Below are 22,840 nucleotides of genomic sequence, written 5' to 3' on the forward strand. Positions count from 1 at the left end.
AAAAATGAGCCTATGAGCATCTCTGTAATAAATTGTACATCATGAAAAACACCTGTCCTGGCTGACGACTGCTGTCTATGGGTTCTGATTAAAACCTGTGACAGTGGTGACCCTTATGGCGGGCCGTCACTCTGGAGGGTGACTGCAGTAGCAAGTTATGATTATAAACCATATTACTGTATTTGCAGTAACTCTGGCAAACAAGCCATTTTGATACTTTGTATTTCTGTGTGAGGTTTGAGGAAAGCAGCAAAAGATGGTATCACAGAGCTGTACGTCTGTCCTACAAGCATTTCAGTTCATATATATTTTATTGAGGTTATTTATACCTTTTACTGAATGTTGTACTACTATAGCCTTGATCAACTTGAGTTTCACTCCCCCTTTTAGAAGTTATTTCAACTGTGGCTTAAAAATGCTCTGTAAATGTGTTAGAAAATTAACTTACCGGTGGTCCAATGGGTCCTGGATGCCCTGGAGGCCCTCTAGGGCCAGGTGGTCCCTAGGCAAAAAGAGAATTTCTTTGGTTAAAATGTAAAATTGAATACAATGAGTATTTCTTTTAATTCCTTTTGCTTTTATGATACAGTCCATTTGTTAGGATATAGTTGTTTAAAACCCTGTACATGAATCGCTTCTAAAAGGTGATTTAATGTTCACTTAATCATAATAATAGATAAAGACAGTCATATTAAACAGATGGCTTACATAAAATTGTATGTAGTCACATCTTACTATGATATATTGTGTAAGGATGGGCATGTAGTGTCACTTGATTCCTGTCTGCCATTCACAATAGCTTAGATCAGATTGGTGTAGAATAAACAAGTGTATTCATCAGTCACAGCTAAGAGAAAAGCCAACCAAAATATAAAAACTGTTTTTATGTCAAATTGTTTTTTTATAGTGCGACAACTTCTTCACCCAACTATCCATGTTTCTTCAGTTTGAAAACTGGACTAAAAAAGTGATTCTGTTATTAAGAACTGGTCTGAGGGATTCTGCCAGGGAAACAAAAGAAGCTGGTTCTCTCATGCCACTTGACTACAATCTGTAGTCTTTTACAGAAAAACACAAAAAAATGTACCACTGGAGGCTTATCGTCTGAGACTGACCCTGACTGAATCACCATGTTTTGCAAACTTTCTATTGGAAGATAGCTGAAATCATAAGAGAATAGATTGGGGCCATTAGAAAAAGCTCTCTCCTGTAAATCATACGTTGTTGATTATTATGAATGAAGGAATAAACCTCTAGAGATGATACCTTGATAATCAAGCCTTGCTTGTTGAGTAACATTGGTAAAATGTATATATCGGTGTAACAAATTCATGTCCAACCCTGGAGCAACTCCAGCCATATATATACGGATCTGTTTAGTCCACAATACAATATATTGCAGGCAATACTAATTTGATTATTGACAATTTAGATTAATTTGATAAAAAATTGGCTAGCATTAACTTTTCTTATTGGAAAGACCTCTATTGTACTGCTGAAATGTCATATACCTCAAACACAAATTATTGTTATGCAGCAACTGTTACCAAAAATATACTCTTGGGACTGTTTTTTATCCACGCTTGTCTTGCCAGATTTCAGTGGCCTTCTCTTCTATACTGGGGTGTCACTTGGGAGATATCATTTCACATGGTCTATTCATTGGACATCGCCTTAGTGATCTCCTCCTAGGAATGGCCACCTGGGTTTCTACAGCCAGCTGCTCAGAGGAGTAGACTACAAACATAGCCCCAAAACTACTGAACAACAAAGGTGTTACCAGAGAGAGAATCAATAAACTACAGACGAGTCAGCTTATGGGCTCCAGTTACAGGAATGAGTTTTTGCATTTTGAAAACTTCCTACGACTAATTATCATGCTAAGAAAACAATGGCTGTCTAGCTCTGATTCTGATTGATAAAATTCATGGGAAGTGTAATATGGGAGAGCCCAGGTTATGATTAGTGTAGTATGTTTCCATTGATATTGTTTTTATGCGATCTTGAGTGGCTTACATGTTGTTTTCAGTCTCACATTTCAGTTTTCAAAAAGCAAAATCAAGATAAAATCTATAGAAACAAGTACAGGTCATACTTACAGCTTCCCCTTTCAAACCCGAACTATGAACCTATGAAACCAAAGAGATAAAATAATAAATGCATCATGTGCTTAATCTATTTCAGTGTCATTTAATATAATATAATATAATATAATATAATATAATATAATATAATATAATATAATATAATATAATATAATATAATATAGGGTGGCGCAGTGGCACAGTGGTAGCGCTGCTGCCTCGCAGTAAGGAGACCTGGGTTCACATCCCGGGTCCTCCCTGCGTGGAGTTTGCATGTTCTCCCCATGTCTGCATGGGTTTCCTCCGGGTGCTCTGGACATGCAGATTAGGTGCAATGGCGATTCTAAATTGTCCCTAGTGTGTGTGTCCTGTGGTGGGCTGGCGCCCTGCCCGGGGTTTGTTTCCTGCCTTGCGCCCTGTGTTGGCTCAGATTGGCTCCAGCAGACCCCCGTGACCCTGTGTTATGAAATAGCGGGTTGGACAATGGATGGATGGATGGATAATATAATATACAGTAACTAGTAACGGTGCACTGCATAATAACGTGCAGTGAATACACTTGACTTGAGCATTCCTAGTTTGCACCCTCTTTCTCTGTACGTTTCGCATTCATTTGCTCAGAGGTTGATGCGCTTGCTGCTTCCTCAGCATCTCTTCTTTTCTCCACCCTAGTGGCCCACTTCTTTTCTTCTTCCGTCGGCATCTTTTCGTTAAATTTGATTAAGTCAGTGTTTGTCTTGCAATTACTTAGTATGTTTTACTTAATTTTTCACTTAAGCTGGCACTGAAGTCTTCAATCTGCCTCAAGAATGATTTAAGATATGAAGAGGTAGGGGAAGTGACGGCGAAGGTGGTAGGGATGAGAACGGTGCCCGCACGCATGCAGCCACATGGCTGCCCTGCTGGCCGCTGCCAAGAGTTGCTTATACAATAAAATAAAAATAAAAAGAGGAATTACCTTGGAGGACAATCATCACCCCGAAAGCGGATATTAGACGTCACGTAGTATATGTGTACCAAATTTCAGGTCAATAGTTCAAACGGTTTGCGAGCTACCGGTGATTTAAAGTCCTGAACAGACAAATGGATAGCCACCGTAGTGTATTGTATAAGAAGATATGTGTCTACATATTTAACATTTTGAAGTGGACATTTTTAAAAACATATATACGAAATACAACATAAAATGCAGATAGTGTCTGAAAAAAAATTAAATGAAAACATTGATGCCTTTTTCTATTTGAATGTTTTGATGAATACTTTAAAATAGCTGAGCACATACCGCGTCTCCTGGTATTCCAGCCGGTCCCATTTCACCCTACCAAGAAAAATAAAAAGACTAACCATCTGGTTGGAAGTAGGAAACATCATTTTTTTTTCACATTTCATATTTCTTTAATACAGTAAGTCCAAATGATGATACTTGCAGACAGCTGTTGCTGTAATCTCATTTAAGCATACAACCAAATACAGTACTAAAGAGAATCTTTGTTGAAAGGTTAACAAAGGAGCGAACATAAAATTCTGAAGCTTATGAAAAGAGGTTTATACTTTAATTTATAGCTTGCAGACAACTGGATGTAAGGCACTTTTTCTTAAAAGGATAACAAAGCTGTTATATGAAAGACTCTTATTTTTGGCATGAGATTCAACAGGAAGCATTCAGCCCTAGAGAAGCAATAAAAGAAAAAAGGTGTATGCATTATAAATGTTTTGTGCAACTTATTTAAATAATTCCTTGAGCATTTATTTCTATTTGCAGAGTTTTGGTAGATGAGTCCTCAGGCATTTAGACACTTCTGGTCTGTGGATGGTATCTTTAAATAGAAGGGAGAAACGGCTATAATAGGAAATAGCAGCAGACCATCTAGTTGTTAGAATTTAGCTTATTACAGGTTGCCTAAGCTGAGGTTAGGTGGCTCACCTGACTTTACCAAGGATCACAGATGCCTTATTAATGTCTTCTTTTCTGTTTTTTTAATTGTTCTTTATTGATAGCTGTCCTTATACTGCAGGGTCATAAATTTGTGCAAGAGGCTGTGGGAGTCTAATAGTATTGGCTGAGGCCACTGGGTGGCAGCAGGGAGGTTCTGCACATTGTGTGTCACCACTGCTATTGTCCAGTCCAGGGAGTTCTCATGTTCACTACTGGGCTACCTAACACTAAAATAAAATAATATAACATCCATGTGCATGTTGTTATAGGATGGCTGATTCTGGATACTGTAGTAGCTGTGTTAGCCAGTTGGCATCAGTATCTAATTCAGCGTTTCTCAACCTTTAAGTATTTGCGACCCGTGTTTTCATAACAGTTTTAATCGCGCCCCCCTAACGTTTTTTTGAAACCCTAATAAAATTTATTCCTATATTTTTTGCTGCCAATACACCGCTACAAGTTTAAAATGTTCCAACAATAGCGAAATTACGCCACATATGGCAACATTCGCGCCCCCTTTTTTGTTACGCGCCCCACAGTTTGAGAACCGCTGATCTAATTCATTTATCATCTGTTTGTTTTTGTTAGAGACCCTGAATTCCAGACACAGAACTGGTGATTTTAGAATCAGGCATCAGTTCATTGTTAGGTGGAAGGATGTCCGAGAATGAAAGGTAAAAGCTGAAAAAATAAAAAAAATGAAGGGCAATAACAAGTGGAAGCCCCTCTCTGTCAAGTCAGGTATACAGAATTAAGTTAATGCTGCATATTCACTTCATATTCATCTGTGTGTATTTACTAGAACCACAAAACCAAATTATTTAAAAGATAGCATAATAATATGTTTTAATATTCCTTTGTCTACGAAAAACAAAAGCACAGTATTATAAAACACAAAATGACTTGCTAATGAAAAGTAACAAAAAATTCCAAATCTTTCAATCCATACCTTTTCTCCTTTAGGTCCAATTACACCTGGGAAGCCCATACTTCCTTTTAGGCCCTGAAATGAAACAGAATAAGATTAAAGAAAACCTGTTCTGCAGTTCTACTATAAATCCAGGGAATAAATTATAAAGTATTTCTTGTACAAATGGAACTCCCTGCCCCACTTGTGAGCAGAGCGTAAAGTGACTTATTCCAGTTGTGGTAAATACAAAGGCTTTCACTTCAAATTTTAAAATGAGAAATCAAACACATTAAAAAGCTCTAATAAAGAAGGTATAAACCCAATATGTTGACATAATTACAATTTAATTAATGAAGAAGGAATCGGAAGGTAGGATTTATATATATATATATATATATATATATATATATATATATATATATATATATATATATATATATATATATATATATATATACAGTGGAACCTTGGTTAGCGAGCATAATTCGTTCCGGAAACATGCTCGTAGTCCAAAGCACTCGTATATCAAAGTGAATTTCCCCATAAGAAATAATGGAAACTCAGATGATTTCTTCTATAACGCAAAACTATTCATATTAAAATGATTAATACAAAATATAAAGTAAAAATACATAAAACAAATTAACCTCCACTTTACCTTTGAAAAGAATCATGGCTGGTGTGAGTGAGTTTCTAAACTCTTGTGGGATTGCACCCAACGGGATGACACGTGGAAGAGCGTCCCAAAGCAATTGCAGTCTCCCAGCACTGTAGCAGTTTGCCGTAAAAGCGAACCCGAAAAGATCACGGACATGCTATAAGCGCCTGCCATCGATGGGTGATACAAGGAACAAGGAACATTATAAATGTGCAGGGCCCTGCCTGACTGCTGTGTCTGTGCATAAATAACCGCGCTGTTGCTGTGTCAAGCTGAATAAAGCTGGTGTTGCTAAAGTACTGAGACTCAGCTTCGTGTTTTAGGGTGCAAGACGGGGACTTGCACGTCCCAGCACACACACGTGCGTGCGAGCACACACACACACACACACACACGCACACACGAGCGTGCACGTGCACATACACATACGCGAGCAAGCAAGCAAACACACACACACACACACGAGCGTGCGCGTGCACACACACATACGAGAGCAAACACACATACACACACACCCGCACGCACACACAATCACAATGCTAATGCTGTAGTAAACAGTATACACTCATACGGATGTTGACTATATGAGTGAGGCACGCCGACTCAGACGGAGAATAGGAGGCGATTGCCCACAATCCCGCAGCGAGAGAGAGAGAAGAACCATCAGCTCAGTTGTGATCACATGACGCTCAGCAGACAAAGCATATACATACTACTCGTACTGCAAGACCTCGCTCGTTTATCAAGTCAAAATTTATTAAAAATGTTTGCTCGTCTTGCAAAACACTCGTAAACCAAGTTACTCACTAACCGAGGTTCCACTGTATATCATTTACATTAATGTTTTATAGTAAGCATTACCCCAAAGCATTTTATATGTGAAGTATATGTTATGAATAGATGCAGACAGAATGGATTCTGCATTGTTATTTTTAATTAATTTCTTTCAGAAAATACAACACCATTTATTTAGAAAACAGAGCAATATGCTTCAATATTATTCCAAAGATCTCAACATTTTTGGTTGCTGCTGTATGCTGAGATCTTTATTCTTTATAGTCTACCACCTTAGCTGCTACACTGCTTTGTCTTTGTATTAACATTTAAGCACACACTTCTTAAACTGCGGTCATTACTCATCGTATAGTGCTGAATGTCACACACTCTATGAAGTGTCTGTGCTTCTTAATGAGGTATGAGGGGTCAGCCATTATTTATATGCTTTAGAAGCATGGCTAATTTCTCAGTTGTATTAATAACAGCATTTCTGAGGGATTTGTTTTTTTTTTTCTACAAGTATAAAAATAATTTTTTGAATATCTGCTCTTTCTGACACCTTTATACAAGATGAAATACAAGGTCAGGAAACAGGTACAGTTAGGGGTGCACATAGTGGAGACGCAGAGGAAGTGTTGCATGGGTGTCCATAAAGATCCTCACTTATTATTTAGTGACTGTGGCAGGCTAAAGTATAGCTCTCTGTCTTCAAGAGTTAAACCTCCAACCTCTGGTCATGGAGGACTAAAGTGTAGTTTGTTGCAACCCTGTATACTGGAAGGCAGGTTATGTATTTTGTTCAGAATTACACACTGACTTTAAGGTGGGAACTGAACTGGTAACCCTATGGTTAAACCAGCTCATTAACTACGTAAATACAGTATGGTACTCTGAAGACACAATACTTTTTGTCCAGTGGAAAGGATCTAGTGTTAAAAATTATACAACAGTCCTGTGTAATGCTTTGAGCTTGATGGACCTATCAAAGAATATGAACCCACTAGTCTCGCTCATAATAATATACATGTCTGGAGACAACCATGAGTGAATTTTGCTTAAAAGTGGGTAGGAACAGTCAGCGCACTGATTGTTATATTTCTAAACCAATCCAACAGCTCAAGAAGGAGCAGTGACTTCAAAATGCAAAGATAAGAGGTGATCACGTTAACCTGGTCCAACAGAGAGCAAATTTCTGTTTATGATGAACTGTCCATAGTCGAAAACATGCCTATAGATATCCTATTAGACATATTAATGTGTGTCACGTGTGGAGAGAGCACAGTGCACATTTTTAAAAATTAACCTAACCTGATGCAAGGGAAGAACCTTTCTGTAGTATGAGAACATACATTGGCACTCAATAGACAAATAGTTAACATGAATGATATGTTGTCGTAGGTGCTGTGTGTACTCTCTGTTGTTCAGCATTATGAGAATAATTTAAGAGTCGATGTAAGCTTTAAAGAAATACCAGCTATATTCATAAAAATTTAAACTGCAAAATATTCATATGAAGTAAATTATGTGTCAGTCTACATCAAAATGGCTTCTATTAAGAGAGCTGATGACGAAGGGCCACAGGACATACAGATTTCAGTAATCAAAACACCTTACTCAACAAATCTGCCTACTGACACCTGCCTAACATCCACCTTCTGACTGCACAACTAAATGAATAACTGAAGAACTTTAACATTACTGTCTAATTGGAGATGGAAACATGCCATGACAAAATAGCCACAGCATTTAACACATTTATCCATAGACCACAATGCTTATATAATCTCTCTTTGCTGTTGTTATATCATACAGTGATGCAATAGTTAAAATGTCTGTCTGCTGTGAACGATATCACAGCAGACAGACATTCTTGTCAAACGTATGGAGCCCAGTAGCTGCTGTAGTCTATGTGTGTGTGTGTGTGTGTGTGTGTGTGTGTGTGTGTGTGTGTGTATGGGTGTGTGTGTGTGTGTGTGTGTCTGTCTGTCTCTTCTATCGTAGTGCTCTTTACAAAGTACAAATTAATAATTAAGCCTCAGTTACCTTGTGCTACTGAGCACCTGAATGGATAACAGCAATTTTGCCTTCTTATTTTCTCTTAGTGTCATGTCTTTTATTCAGTATCTTTTGCTCTCTCCCTGAAACCCTAGTGGCAGTTTAAAATGCACAGACTGGAGAAATTGGAGTGAGTGTTTTAGGAAGAAGCCATGTGGGTGTAGCCTTTGCCACACAAGATTTCACCACTATTCACTACACACTTTTTAATTTCGTTTGAGAATCACATCTGGCCCCACAAGACTATGGAGACACTCATTTATAAATCCTAGAGTTCTTATTGGTCAGCTTTATTCCATCTCTGAACTTGGTATGGTTCTATATGTGCATGCTGGTCTGGTGTAATTTTGTTGCTGTTATTTATTTTTTGTGATACATTATTCATTGAATAACTTTCAACACAGTAAAAAAAAATGTACATAACATTTTTAGTAAAATTCATATCCTGACAACAACCCCACACCACCCCCATCCTGAGTCGGGAAGCTCTGAACCAGCAGTAGCATAACAGAGCAGCAGCCATCCAGGATGTGAACGACTGAACAGTAGTAGACCAGCTCTCGATAGTTTTCATGGATGCTTTGTTAATACAAGATGCAGATAACTAACTCCATATGTGATAAACTTTAATTTTTACATACCCAATTGTTATTAGTAACAGCGCCAGGGGATTTCCAACTTGTTTTTCTTTTTACTTATCTACCTATTTATTATGTGTTTATTTAAAGAGTTTCTGTAAAAAAGACATATTTCCCAATTGGACTAATAAAGTTATATTGTGGCGGACGGCCGGGTCCCATGCCCAGCCGGGACATCCCATCGACATATGTTCTGGGGGAGCAACCATGGGCTGCTCAATACCTCCCCTGGGATGCTTGGTGGCAGCTTCCCTGGCTGACGATGGTGCCTCAGCTTCCTGCAGGGCTCCATGGAAGATGGAGTTCTCCACAGCCCTGTTGGGATCTGGGGTGGCTGCCAGGGGGCGCTGCATGGGTCCCTGAGCCTGGCTGGACAGGCTTCCCCACCCGGAAGTGCAACCGGAAACAGGTGATCAAGCACTTGGAGCACTTCTGGGTGGGCCATAAAAGGAGCCAGCAACCACCACTCAGCGGCCAGAGTCGGGTGGAGGAGGACGAGATTGCCTGGGAGGAGTGGTGGTGCAGGAGAAGAAGTGCGTAGTGTACTAGGGACTTTTGGGACTGTGTTGTGCCTGTGGGGATTAAGGGGAAGACATGCCCCACAGGTGAAGAAAATGAAAAGTCTATTTATTTTATATGTGTGCCTCCAGTGTGAATCTGTGTCAGGTCGGGCGCATATATAGCGCCTTGTTACACTATCTATCTATCTATCTATCTATCTATCTATCTATCTATCTATCTATCTATCTATCTATCTATCTATCTATCTATCTATCTATCTATCTATCTATCTATCTATCTATCTATGTAAGTAACATTTTAGCAGCAGCAAGAATACCTGAACTGATATGGTTCTGCTGGTGAGAGATGAGATGCAGGGAGGACAGATCTAAAAGAATTACATTTTCAGGCAATAGTGGAATTATTAACAGATGGGAAAGGTGACAAGAAAAAGTCCAAAGAGACATATACAGGAGGGCACAGCCAGAACGTGTAGAAAAGTGCCTGGCACACCCAATGTACACAAATGGCAAAGAGCATCAGGTTCAACACCCTTCAGATAATGCTTACGGGGAGTAGGATAAAGCCTATGAGCAAACTTTGCTAAGGATTGTTGACTGTTAGGATTTCAGGAACAGTGTTTTACATTATGAAATATGTTCACCTAGGCAGCAGAAGTAGAGGGAGGAGTGAAGTCCCTGAGTCAAACTGAAATAAAGGGGTGAGGTGCATATGCTGAGTTACATAATGAAGTACAGATGTTGGAGAGAAATAGCAAGATAAGGATTCAAGAGAATGAAAATGCAAACAGAGAAAAGAAATATACTGCCTGTTCTTAACAATGAACAAGTCTGTAAATAAAAGAAAAGAATGAGGAATAAAGAGAAAAAAGAGACTGGAACACATGACACCATGTTTTTTGATGGAACAGCACCAATCTATTATTCGACACAATGGTATCATTCAATATTTGTGTATCCCATTCATCATTAATGCTTAAAATGGTTAAGGAGAAGAGTCTGAGATTCAGATTACAGATTTACATTTAGCAAAGTAGCCTGTAGTTGATTTTTTTGCTACTCAGAGATGATGTTCATAAATTCATAAAGTCTATGTTGTAAAGAATCGGATAACACGTTTTTGTTTATTTAACCCAGGGTCTCCTTTAATAGCCATAAAGAGACCATTTGCTTTATTTTTTTTTCTATCTTTTTCTTTTCTTAAATTTTTCTTATTTTATTTGAATTGAAAATACATTATTTAGTTTTCAAATACCATAATTTACATTTGTATTGTTTGTTAGATGTCAGGGATATATTTTATTATATATGTAGTCTTTACTATTTAAATGTGTCTTAACTTTTAAAAACTGGAATCAGTTCATGAAGCACAGGGAGAGATGGATATGTGTATAGGTCTAAAACTGAGAGCCTTATGAAGAAATAGTGGAGGCACATCTTTGTTAGGATGCCAAATGAAATGAAAACAGTTTTTGCTAGAAAAAATCAATGGAAAGTAGGCATATTTGTCATTACCATTTCAGTTTAACAAAAAGGTTACATCTAAAAGGTTACTTTTATTTAGGACGGAGGTGGAGGTGAGGTGGAGAAAAATGAGCAAAACAAGATAGATTGTTAGGACTGAGTAGAGGTTACAATACAAATGTGTTTAGAATTCAGCTGCCAAAACAATGGAGAAGATAGGTTCAAAGTGGAATTCAAAGCTGAGTCAAAACCAATAAGTCAGAAACTGACTTGAAAATAAATTCCTACAGAAACGGTATACCCCTTACAAAATAAAAAAATCTTGCCCTAATCGAAATAAACGTCTGACTGAGTGTGTAGTTCACTCTTAAATAAAATGACTGCAACTACATTATATGGCCAAGAGTATGTGGACGCCTTCTAAATTATTGAGTTTAAGTATTTCAAGCACATAGCTATGCATTCTCCATTGACCAACACTGCCAATAGAATGGGTCATACTGAAGAGATTGGTGACTTTAAATGTCATAGGATGCCATCTTTGTCACAAATCATGAAATTTCCGCTCTGCTTGATCTGCCCCGATGAACTGTCGATGTGATTATTGTGAAATGGAAGTGTCGAGGACCAACATCAGATCAGCCATGAAGTGGTAGACCATGCAGACTTAAAGAACAGGGCCACCAAGAACTGAAAATGCATAATGCATAACAATCACCTCTCCTTTGTTGCATCACTCACAACAAAGTTCCAAATTGCCTCTGGATGCAACATCAACACTAGAATTGTGTGCCTGGAACTTCATGAAATGGGTTTTTATAGCTAAGCAGCTGCGCACAAGCCTAAGATCACCATACACAATGGCAAATGTCGGCTGGAAGTGGTGCAAAGCAATGCCAACATTGGAGTCTGGAGCAGTCAAAATGTGTTCTCTGGAGCGATGAATCACATTTCAGTACCTGGCAGTCTGATAGACAAATCCAGGCTTGGCAGATGCAATGAGCATGCTACCTTGAGGATTGCACGGTACCTACAGTAAAGTTTGGTCTAGGGCTGTTTTTCAGGGCTTGGGCTAGGCCTGTGGTTCCTGTGAAGAGTACTATTAATGCTACAGCATACAAAGACATTTTAGACAATTGTGCACATCCAACCTTGTGGCAACTGTTTGGAGAATCTCATCCAGCCTGACTGTGCCCCTGTGCACAAAGACAGGTCAATAAAGACACGGTGGAGCTCGAGTGGCCTGCAAGGAGCCCTGACCTCTACCCTACTAAACACCCTTAGGATGACTTGGAATGCCAATTGCAAGCCAGGTCTTCTCATCCAACATCAGTATCTGACATCACAAATACTCTTTTGGCTGAATGGCACAAATTCCCAGAGACAAATTAAGACAACACCTTGTGGAGAGCCTTTTCAGAAGAGTGGAGGTTGTTATAGATTCAAAGAGGAGGCCAACTCCATATTAAGGCCCACGGTTTTGGAATGTGATGTCCAACAAGCTCACATACTGTAGGTTCGATGGTCAGGTGTCCACAAACATTTGATCTTATAGTGCAAATCACATAAACTCAAGTAGGACATGTCCCTAAAGACATGTGACATTGTAGCAACCAATAATTAAAATGACTTAATGACACCATCATCTCAGTCTAACCAGAGTATGTTATCAGAGGTCAGTAACCAGAGGAAGAAGCTGAGAAAATACCTTCAATACCAACTGATAACTCTAAAGTGACCCTGGTATAAAGAGTGTGAGTGTGGCTATGAATGTGAGTGGGCCCTGCTTACTCTCAGTACTGCTGGGATAGGGTCTGTTGCCCCATGACCCTGAACTGGATTAAGTAAGTTTGAGAATGTTAATGTTATGTTACGACTTTACAGATCCTCTCTAAATAAAGTGTTGCTAGTTTTGAATCAAATGTTATTTTGTAGAGAAAATGCAATAGACAAGTGAAATGCACCTAAATCTCAAAAACCTTCACACTTTCTCAGTTATTCTGTTTCTTGCTGCAATGTGGTGGCTCTGAGGCTAGGGATCTGCACTGGCAATCGGAAGGTTGCCGGTTTGAATCCATTAAATGCCAAAAGAGACTCTGCTCTGTTGGGCCCTTGAGCAAGGCCCTTAACCTGCAATTGCTGAGCACTTTGAGTAGTGAGAAAAGCGCTACATAAATGCAAAGAATTATTTATTATTATTACCTTCACTTCTTAAAGTACAGGTGAGGGGACGCTGGCGCACGCTTGTTGTTGCCGCTCCTCCCTGTTAACAACACTTTTCGCAAAATTCGCCTTAATTTTACACTTTCTTACGCTTGTTTTATTTCTTTTATTGTACGTATAGTTCGTGGATACAGCTGACTCAAATTGTATAGATTTGGCATAATATTTACAGATTTCATGGACTCTACTTTGATCCTGTGGAACACGGGACGAGAACCTACGAACATTTCTTTGTAATCTAGGACCTCAGGATGATCTGTCTCCGTGATTATATTAAATTCGCTATGCTGATCTGCTCCCGTTTCATCTTACAGTACTCTACGACTGGGAACCGATCTGATGTTCATACTAATCTGGCTTTTGGCTCCAGGGCGATCACGCCTGAAATTACCAAGCGTTATTGTTTGTGGCTGTGTATTGGAACCTCCAAATCCTGCTACCTCCTCCTGCTATGCTTTCTGCTGCTTTGCTATCGCCGCTCACCTACGCTACCACACCCACCTGTCCTACTGGTTCCGCTGTGCTGTGCTGCTTCTCCACTGCTATTCAGATAAGTATTGTCCAGTATCATGCTAAAATACTCTCATGACAAACTCCTTCTTATTAAACAGTTTGTCCGGAGCAAATGGTCTGACTGGAACATCCTAAAGGACATCGAGGGTCAGGTCGCCACCACTGCCGGGCTGCAAATGAAAAGACCACCGGCAGCATTTGCTCAGGAATACGCCATCCTTCTCATGACACTGGAAATAGAAGTGTCAGTGTGCCAAATTTGCATTATGTGGAAATAAACCCTGATCGCAGCTCTGTGCAAAAAGAAGCCTCACTTACTAATATTGCACTGTTTAACTTGATGTCTCTTAATGGCAAAGCATTGGTGCTGTCAGAACTCATCACTGACACCAAACTTGATATACTGTGTCTAACAGATACTTGGCAAAAACCAAACGAATTTGCGTCTCTCACAGAGGCGACTCCAATTGGTTTCACTTTCCACACAGAGCCTTGCAGCTTAAGACAAGGTGGTGGGCTTGCAGTAATTGTCAGAGCAGACTTAAACATTAAACAAATCCCAATTGACTGTCCATTGTCTTTTGCATGCCTGGCTCTTAAACTAATAACGAAATCAGGTCATCTCTCACTCATTGCTCTTTATCGTCCCCCAAAATACAATGCATCCTTCTTATCCGATCTGATCGAACTTTTGACCCACCTAAACTCTTACTCTCAGAGAATTATCCTTCTTGGGGATTTCAACATCCATATTGACATTACTACATCTAAACTGAAAAATGAATTCCTATCCTTACTGGACTGCTTTGACTTGACACAACATGTTGATTTGCCCACCCACTCTGGTGGTCATATACTGGACATGATCTGCACTTCTGGACTATCTGTTGCCAACATTTACAGCACTGATTTGGGACTCTCTGACCATAAAGAAGTATTTTTCGCTGTTTCACTGCCTTTCCCTCCTCTTACCTGTAAACGACAAATCTCTTACAGAAACCTTAAAAATATCTGTCCCTCTATCCTTTCTGGATCCATTTCTGATCTTTTACTGTCTTCACCTATTCCACCAACACTAGATAATCTTGTTGACCACTATAACTCAGCCCTTCATTCAGCATTAGATAAAACAGCTCCTTTAAAACATAAGGAGGTTTCGTTTAAACGTTCAGCTCCTTGGTATAACTCAGAATTGCAATCTATGAAAGCAGCTGGCCGACACCTTGAGAGAATGTCACATAAGACTGGCCTCACCGTGCACATCCAGGCTTTCTCTGACCACCAAAGAGCTTACAGAGAAGCACTAACTTCTGCCAAGAACACCCATTACGGCAGAAAAATAGAAAGTGGCCATGATAACCCAAGGGTTTTGTTCTCTGTAGTAAATAAACTACTCAAACCCGCATCTGGCCCAACTACCTCTTCTACTGAAGTCTGTGAGGAATTCCTCCACTTTTTCCGTAACAAAATTAAAGATCTAAATAATTCAACTAACATAAATACATCATCTGTTTATATCTCTCCCTGTTTTCCCACTCCATCCAGCTCCTTCTCTAAGTTCTCACCAGTCACTTCTGCGTTTGTTAATAACCTGCTTTGTAAGATGAGGCCGACTACTTGTGTACTGGACCCCATCCCCACCACACTACTTATTTCCTGCCTTCATGCCATAATCCCGACTGTTACAACAATAATAAACTCATCCCTTGACACTGGCTCTGTGCCGCTCACTTTTAAAATCGCTTCTGTAACCCCAATGTTAAAAAAGTCTGGTTTGATGCTGACAATCTTAACAATTTCTGGCCAATTTCCCACTTACCTTTCCTGGTCAAAAGTTCTTGAGCGTGTTATAGCTTCCCAACTCACCAATTACCTAACCTCTAATAATTTGATGGAACCCTTTCAGTCTGGTTTCAGGGCGCGGCACAGCTGTGAAACTGCTCTGCTACGGGTAACCAATGATTTGCTTATGGCAGCAGACTCTGGACAAACCAGCATATTAATTCTGTTAGACCTCAGTGCAGCATTTGACACTGTCAGACATGACATCCTACTGTCCAGAATGGAGAACATGCTGGGTATCTCTGGCACTGCACTCCAGTGATTCAAGTCCTATCTGACTGATAGGCAAGAGTTTGTTAGTCTTGGCAAGAGCAGATCCAGCTCAGTGCCAGTCACACAAGGAGTCCCTCAAGGCTCTGTCCTTGGTCCTCTGCTTTTCTGTATTTACATGCTTCCCCTTGGCCATATTATCCGTAGCTATGGACTGGGTTATCATTTTTATGCAGATGAAACTCAACTCTACTTCAATGTTAAAAGTGGAACTTCATCAGAGCTTTCTCAGCTCACAACCTGCCTTAGTGAAATTAAAACCTGGATGGAGCAGAACTCTTTAAAATTAAATTGCAATAAAACTGAACTCCTGCAAATTGGGACTAAAATGCAACTTAATAAAATGAGCTCCTTCCCAGTCTATCTTGGCGGTGATCTCATCAGACCTGCCTCTACTGTAAAAAATCTTGGTGTCATTTTTGATTCCTCCCTCTCTTATTCTGCCCACATAAATCACATTAAGAAACTTTCTTACTTTCACCTCCGTAACATATCCCGTGTTCGCTCCTTCCTCTCCTTCTCTAATGCTGAGAAACTTGTCCATGCTTTTATCACATCCTGCATCGATTATTGTAATTCCCTACTGGCAGGTGCCCCTTCTAATCTTATATCACAGCTCCAGCTTATTCAAAACTCAGCTGTAAGGGTCCTTACTTGAACCAGCAGCAGCGAGCACATCACACCCATCCTGCTCCGTCTCCACTGGCTCCCTGTGTCTTACAGAATTGAATATAAAATCCTACTAATAACCTACAAAGCCTTAAATAACCTCGCACCAAACTACATCAGTGACCTTCTCCATCACTATGTGCCTGTCCACCCACTAAGGTCCTCTGATTCTGGCAATCTCGTTGTACCCCACACTAATCTACACTCCATGGGTGACAGGGCCTTCAGCTGTATAGCGCCCAGACTCTGGAATGACCTACCAAAATTAATCAGGTCAGCTGACTCCATGAATTGTTTTAAAAAACAACTCAAAACTCATCTGTTCAGGAAGGCTTTTAGCTCTATTTGACTTCATTACCTTTCTCTCAGTTTACTTCTTTGTCAAGATGCTAATGTAACCTGCATGTGTGTGTGAGACCATCAATTATGTTGTCTGTTTCTTTTTCAGAATTCACTGTTTTAATCTTCTTTATTTATTTATCTGGTTTGTACAATGCTATATACTGTATATGCTGCTGTTCTTTATTATATTCTGTAAGTGCCTTGAGCATGGGAAAGGTGCTATATAAATAAAATGTATTATTATTATTATTATTATTATTATTATTATTATTATTATTATTATTAAATGTCTTAAATGTAATTTGTCATTTTGCCAGTAGATGGTGCAATATTGCCAATTTCAGTTCTGAAGGAAATGGCTGTTTTTTGTGGAATTGACTCATTTTAATTAGATAGATAGATAGATAGATAGATAGATAGATAGATAGATAGATAGATAGATAGATAGATAGATAGATAGATAGATAGATAGATAGATCCAGAGGGAGATTAAAGAATTGAATTTAAGAATGTTTTATTGACATTGGAAGAAATACTTGGCAAAAATGCATTACTGTATTTGCAAATTAACATCTGTCCATCCATCCATTATCCAACCCGCTATATCCTAACTACAGGGTCACAGCCAACAAAGGGCGTAATGCAGGAAACAAACCCCTGGCAGGGCGCACACACATACACACACACACACACACACGCACACACACACGCACACACACACACACAGACCCACACACCAAGGACAATTTTGAATCGACAGTGCACCTAACCTGCATGTCTTTGGACAGTGGGAGGAAACCAGAGTACCCGGAGGAAACCCATGCAGACACAGGGAGAAAATACAAACTCCACACAAGCAAACCCGGGTCTCCTAACTGCGAGGCAGCAGGTCTACCCACTGCGACACCATGCCACCCTGCAAAATAACATCATAAAATATAAAACAAACAAACAAACATTAGGAATAACAATATAGAATATCAATGTAGCTTGGAGTACAAAGCATGAACAAACCCTGGGCAGGGTGCCAGTCTGTCACAGGGCATACCTACGCCCTTAGCTACACTCTCTGAAATTGAGCCAGTTTGGCGCCACTAATTCAAATAACCGCTGTCCACTATACCAACCAAAAACAGAAACTATTCATATAAAAATTAAAAGATGACAGTTCAATGAAATCTAATAATTGGGACTAGCTTTATAGGAAACAATAATATAAAGGTTACTTCCAGAATTAAAGTATTTATTGGCAAAAAAGAAAAGCATACAAAATTTATGTGACCCACAGACATTTAGCCAGGCAACATGGCAGTTTTTGGTCAGTCTCAAAAACTTCCTTTAAGCACACAATTTAAAAAGTTTTTAAGGCAGGGTCAACTATGCTTCTGCCTTATTCCTGCAATTATTATATTTATAAATTCTAAACTGTAAAACTTGGCTGTTATGGGAACACTGAAAATAAACTGAGGTTTGAGGGAGGAAAGCAGGTGATCTTTCCCATTTCATCACGGGAGAACCTGAATGTGTACTTATATGCTGTAAGGGATGTGCTGGTATGTGGCGTAGTCTCTTTACTTCACATAGTCAGTGTGTTTTTAATTTTATGCATCGTTCACAATTGTGAACATACAGTATCTCTGACCATTGCATATTTATGAAAAATTAGATTTTTCCATTTTGTTTGCTAACAAGGGATGACTTTAAAAATCTTGTCAGGTTTGTATTCTCAGCCAGAAGCAAACAAACCAAAGCAGAATTTTTTATTTTTCTTAATTTTGTAAATTGTTTAAGTTAAGTAAAACACTTCTAAAGAAGACAAACATCTATTAAAGCAACAAATGGATCTTACATCTCTTCCAGGGACACCAGGTTTTCCAGGGGATCCATCTAAGCCTCGTTCACCCTTAGGAGAAAACAAAGAAAGTCAGAAAGATAATTCCAGTCCACACAAAATGCATGTATCACACAGGCTAACAGGAAATTTGTCAGCTTGGTATGTTTTTTTTCCTAATGTAATTCCATAGTTGCTCATAACCTTTGATGTTTTTAATGTTATTTATGCTTTTTACATTAACTGTAACCCACTCAGTTAAGCATCCCCAGTAGGCTTCCAACTCTTTACTTCATGCAGCAACTTTAAGCTTTTCAGCAGACATGGAATGCAGATACTCCTGGAAACAGACTACGGACAATGATGTCCTGTTCACAGCAGACATCAACAATTGCTTTAACATATTGTAATGGGAAAAAAGTGAGTTTTATATGAATAATGTCATCTTTGCTTAGTTAAAAAAAAAAACAGTTTCCAATTTAGGATTAACATGGGTAATGAAAAATGTTATATTTATCATATTATAAACTAGGGGCAACACAGTGACAGAGTGTTAGTGCTGATGCCTTGCAGTAAGGAGACCAGGGTTTGTGTCCCGGGTCCTCCCTGCATGGAGTTTGCATGTTCTCCCTGTACTCCAGGTGCTTTGGTTCCCTCAGTCAAGCGAATGACATGCAGGTTAGGTGAGTTGGCAATGCTAAATTGGCCCTTGTGTGGTTGGGGTGTGTGTGTGTGCGTGGGTGTGGGTGCGTGGGTGTGTGTGTGTGTGTGTGTGTGTGCGTGTCTGTTTGCCCTACAATGGACTGGAGCCCTGTCCAGGGTTTGTTCTTGCCTTGTACCCTATGATGGCTGGGTTAGGCTCCAGCACCTCCCGCAAACCCTGGTCAGGATTAAGAGGGTTTGATTATGAACTAGCAATGTGGGTACTGAATTTAGAGCAGTTTTGAATAAAGCTTACCCATAATGCACATCTTAGTCCCTTAAAACCACCATCTTTGCCTCATCAAGACATTTCTGTTTTGGACTCGTACCTGTACACAACTGTGCACAATTTAACTGTTTTGCAGCCAGGAAAAATGATGCAGGTGGCTGTCCCAAATCTTTTTGTGGCTCTTTGTCTTGTCACTGGTCAACAAACATTTTGCTACTGGGATTTTTTCATCTGTACTTTAATACTAGGGTGGCTAACATCTGTACTGTAACAAATTTCACTTGCTGACTCCAAATCTGAAAACTGTTTTCGTCCAGCACATCCCATTTTTAAATTATGATGTTCCAGGTCTTGGTCAACTAGGGTGACTGGACAGTAAAGACGATGCATTTCAGCATTTAAGAAATAAGTTTGGTCTCGAGAAAAGTGAAGCCAAAATTAAGGAAGGTGTTTTTGTTTGCCCTGAAATCCGTGAACTGATGCTTGACGGTGAGTTCAAAAGGAAAGTGAAGCCAACTGAATCAGCACCCTCATTCGTGCAGGTTGTACAGAATTTTCCTGACAGTCACAGAGCAGAGAATTATACTGAGCTTGTGGAGAACCTGCTGAAAGTATATTAGCTTACAGGAGCCAGAATGTCACTGAAGACGCATTTATTACACTCTCATCTCGAATGTTTTCCACCAAATCTAAGCGATGTCAGAGATGAGCATGGGGAAAGATTTCATCAAAATATAAAGGTGATGATAACTGATATTGGGAAAAATTCACTCCGAGCATGATGGGTGACTACTATTGGTTCTTGTAAAGAGAGATGGATGTGCAGTACAAGCGCAATAGCGAGTGCCTCCAACATTTTTGGGCCCGCTGACATCACTTTTATATCAAGATAAATTGACATAAATATGCTTTAACGTGTCTCTGGTATCTTCTTCTGGTTTGTTTTCAGAATAAACACATCAGAACAATTTTGGTGGGACATAGTCCAAACTCCAGATATCGTGTTGATATATTATATTGATATTTAAAAGTGTCAAAACGTCAAAGATGTGTATTTCAAAAACCTGATGTGCTAACTTAATTCCGATTTCATATATGAAATCAGTGTAAAAAATGTAATTAAGAGATGCTCTGAAGTTCCGGAAGCAACAAAAAATATTTTTTTGTAGATCTGTGGTATATTACATCAAAGACCGGGGGTCTGGGCTTAACCCTTAGAAATTGGTACGCCCTGCTCTAAATATATTGTGAGGAAGTTTGTTTCAGTGGAGCAGTGTTTTATTAGATGAGCAGCATGTTCATAATGGGACATTTTGATATTTTTCAGTTATTTATCAGGGTGCATAGCCTGTCACTGTCACTGCAATGTGTAGTTACCCCAGGAAAAATATAGTGACTGTAAAATAGTGAATCATTATAATCTGCAGATAATACAGTAGTGCTGTGAGGCTGGATTAGTGTAAGGCAATACTGAGTAATAGTGTATTTACTTTTGTGCATAACTTCACAGGCTTATTTATTCATACCTAGATAATCTTTTAATTTCCTTACTTGCATTTTATACTTTTATGGTTAGGAAGATCATTTAACCTACATTACAACTTAAAACATCAGTAGGACTGAGGTGCTGATGCACTACTTCTCTTATGCTTGCACTCAAGTGGCTTGGAAGACTTTATAAAGCAGAAACAATTTTCTAATATAGAGGTTTCTGCACGCTTCACTGGACTTGCCAACAGAGGATTAAAGTTCTGCACATGCTAAAGCAGCCAGTGATGGCGACTTCCTACCTGTGCACACAGTATGCAGGTTCTTCATTAACTTGTACTGGCAATCTGTTTGCTGTCAGTAGCAGATATCAGGGGTGAAAAAGAGGAAAATATACAAAATATACAAGTTGGTGTAACCGGCGTCAAAGTAAAATTAAAGCAGTAAACTAATTCGTAGTTCACAAAGAACGTGTCTATGTTTTAAGATACACAAAAATGCATGTGTTTCAATGGGAGATTTTGAAATTTTAAAACTGTATACAGTGGAACCTTGGTTCACGGACGTCTCAGTACATGTACAAATCGGTTTACGACCAAAAAGTTTGCCAAACTTTTGCCTCGGTTCATAACCACACACTTAGTATACGAACAAGACAGTTTCCCTTTTGGTTTGTGCACGCTGATGATTTCCGCATGTGTTGCATTGTTCTCGGTCAGACATGCGTGTGTGCTTTCGCTGTGAACTCTTTGTGCTCTATTTCATTTCCCTTCCGGTTCGTATGCGCTGATTACTGTATTTAAGCACGTGTTCAGCCTCTCCCTGTTCATTGTTCTCAATCAGATGTGCGTGCTTTACCTGTGAACTCTTTGTGCTCTACAGTATTTTGTGTGCTTTTGCAGTTAACCATGGCTTCTAAGCAAGTGAAGAGTGGTGAGAAGAAAGTTTTGCAGAAAGTTGAAATCGAAGTAAAGAAAGAAATTATTGAAAAGTATGAGCGTGGCGTTCGTGTTACTGATCTTGCTGCCGAGTACAAGAAGTCAAAATCTACGATTGCCTGCAGAAAGAATCTATTAAAGCAGCTGATGTTGCAAAAGGAGTTACAGCGTTAACCAGGCAGAGGCCTCAAGTGCTGGAAGATGTGGAAAAACTGTTGCTAGTGTGGCTGAACGAGAAGCAACTTGCTGGGGATAGCATAAGGGAGGTGATGTTATCCGAGAAAGCCAGAAAGATTCATGGCGATTTGCTGCAAAACTATCCTTCTACGAGTGGCGAAAGTGAGGAATTTAAAGCCAGTAGAGGATGGTTTGAAAAGTTTTGCAAGAGAAGTGGCATTCATAGTGTGGTAAGGCATGGAGAGACTGCTAGTTCTGACGCTGAAGCTGCGAAAGAATTCGTGAAAAATTTCACAAAATTAGTGGAGGACGAAGGCTACATCCCGCAACAAGTCTTCAACTGCTACAAGACCGGATTTTTCTCTACCCAGTTCCTCCTCACTTCATTCCAGAATTTGACTCATGCAAGGTTAGTTTTCTTGGTGGTCTATTGCTAGTTTTTGTATTACAGATTTTTCAAATGTTCATTTTTTGGTTCGTAGTGTGAATTGTTGCAATGTTACTTTTCTCTTTTTTCAAATATTCCTTTTTTCCCCTGTGCTTAAAACTCATTTAAAAAGAGTGTTTACAGCG

The 22,840-nt window shown here is 39.3% G+C and overlaps 1 protein-coding gene across 1 annotated transcript in view; it reads right to left on the minus strand.

Annotated features, from left to right (window-relative positions):
* col22a1 (collagen, type XXII, alpha 1) overlaps positions 1-22,840 on the minus strand; it is a 349,052-nt gene that overhangs the window by 101,924 nt on the left and 224,288 nt on the right. Inside the window, exons 18-22 of the mRNA XM_028818045.2 lie at positions 18,752-18,805; positions 4,970-5,023; positions 3,367-3,402; positions 2,100-2,129; positions 449-502 (exon numbers count right to left, since the gene is read on the minus strand). Coding sequence (XP_028673878.1) covers positions 449-502; positions 2,100-2,129; positions 3,367-3,402; positions 4,970-5,023; positions 18,752-18,805 — 228 coding nt within the window. The remainder of the gene's footprint in view (positions 1-448; positions 503-2,099; positions 2,130-3,366; positions 3,403-4,969; positions 5,024-18,751; positions 18,806-22,840) is intronic.

Source organism: Erpetoichthys calabaricus, chromosome 13 (genome assembly GCF_900747795.2).
Source record: "Erpetoichthys calabaricus chromosome 13, fErpCal1.3, whole genome shotgun sequence".
Lineage (NCBI taxonomy): Eukaryota > Metazoa > Chordata > Cladistia > Polypteriformes > Polypteridae > Erpetoichthys > Erpetoichthys calabaricus.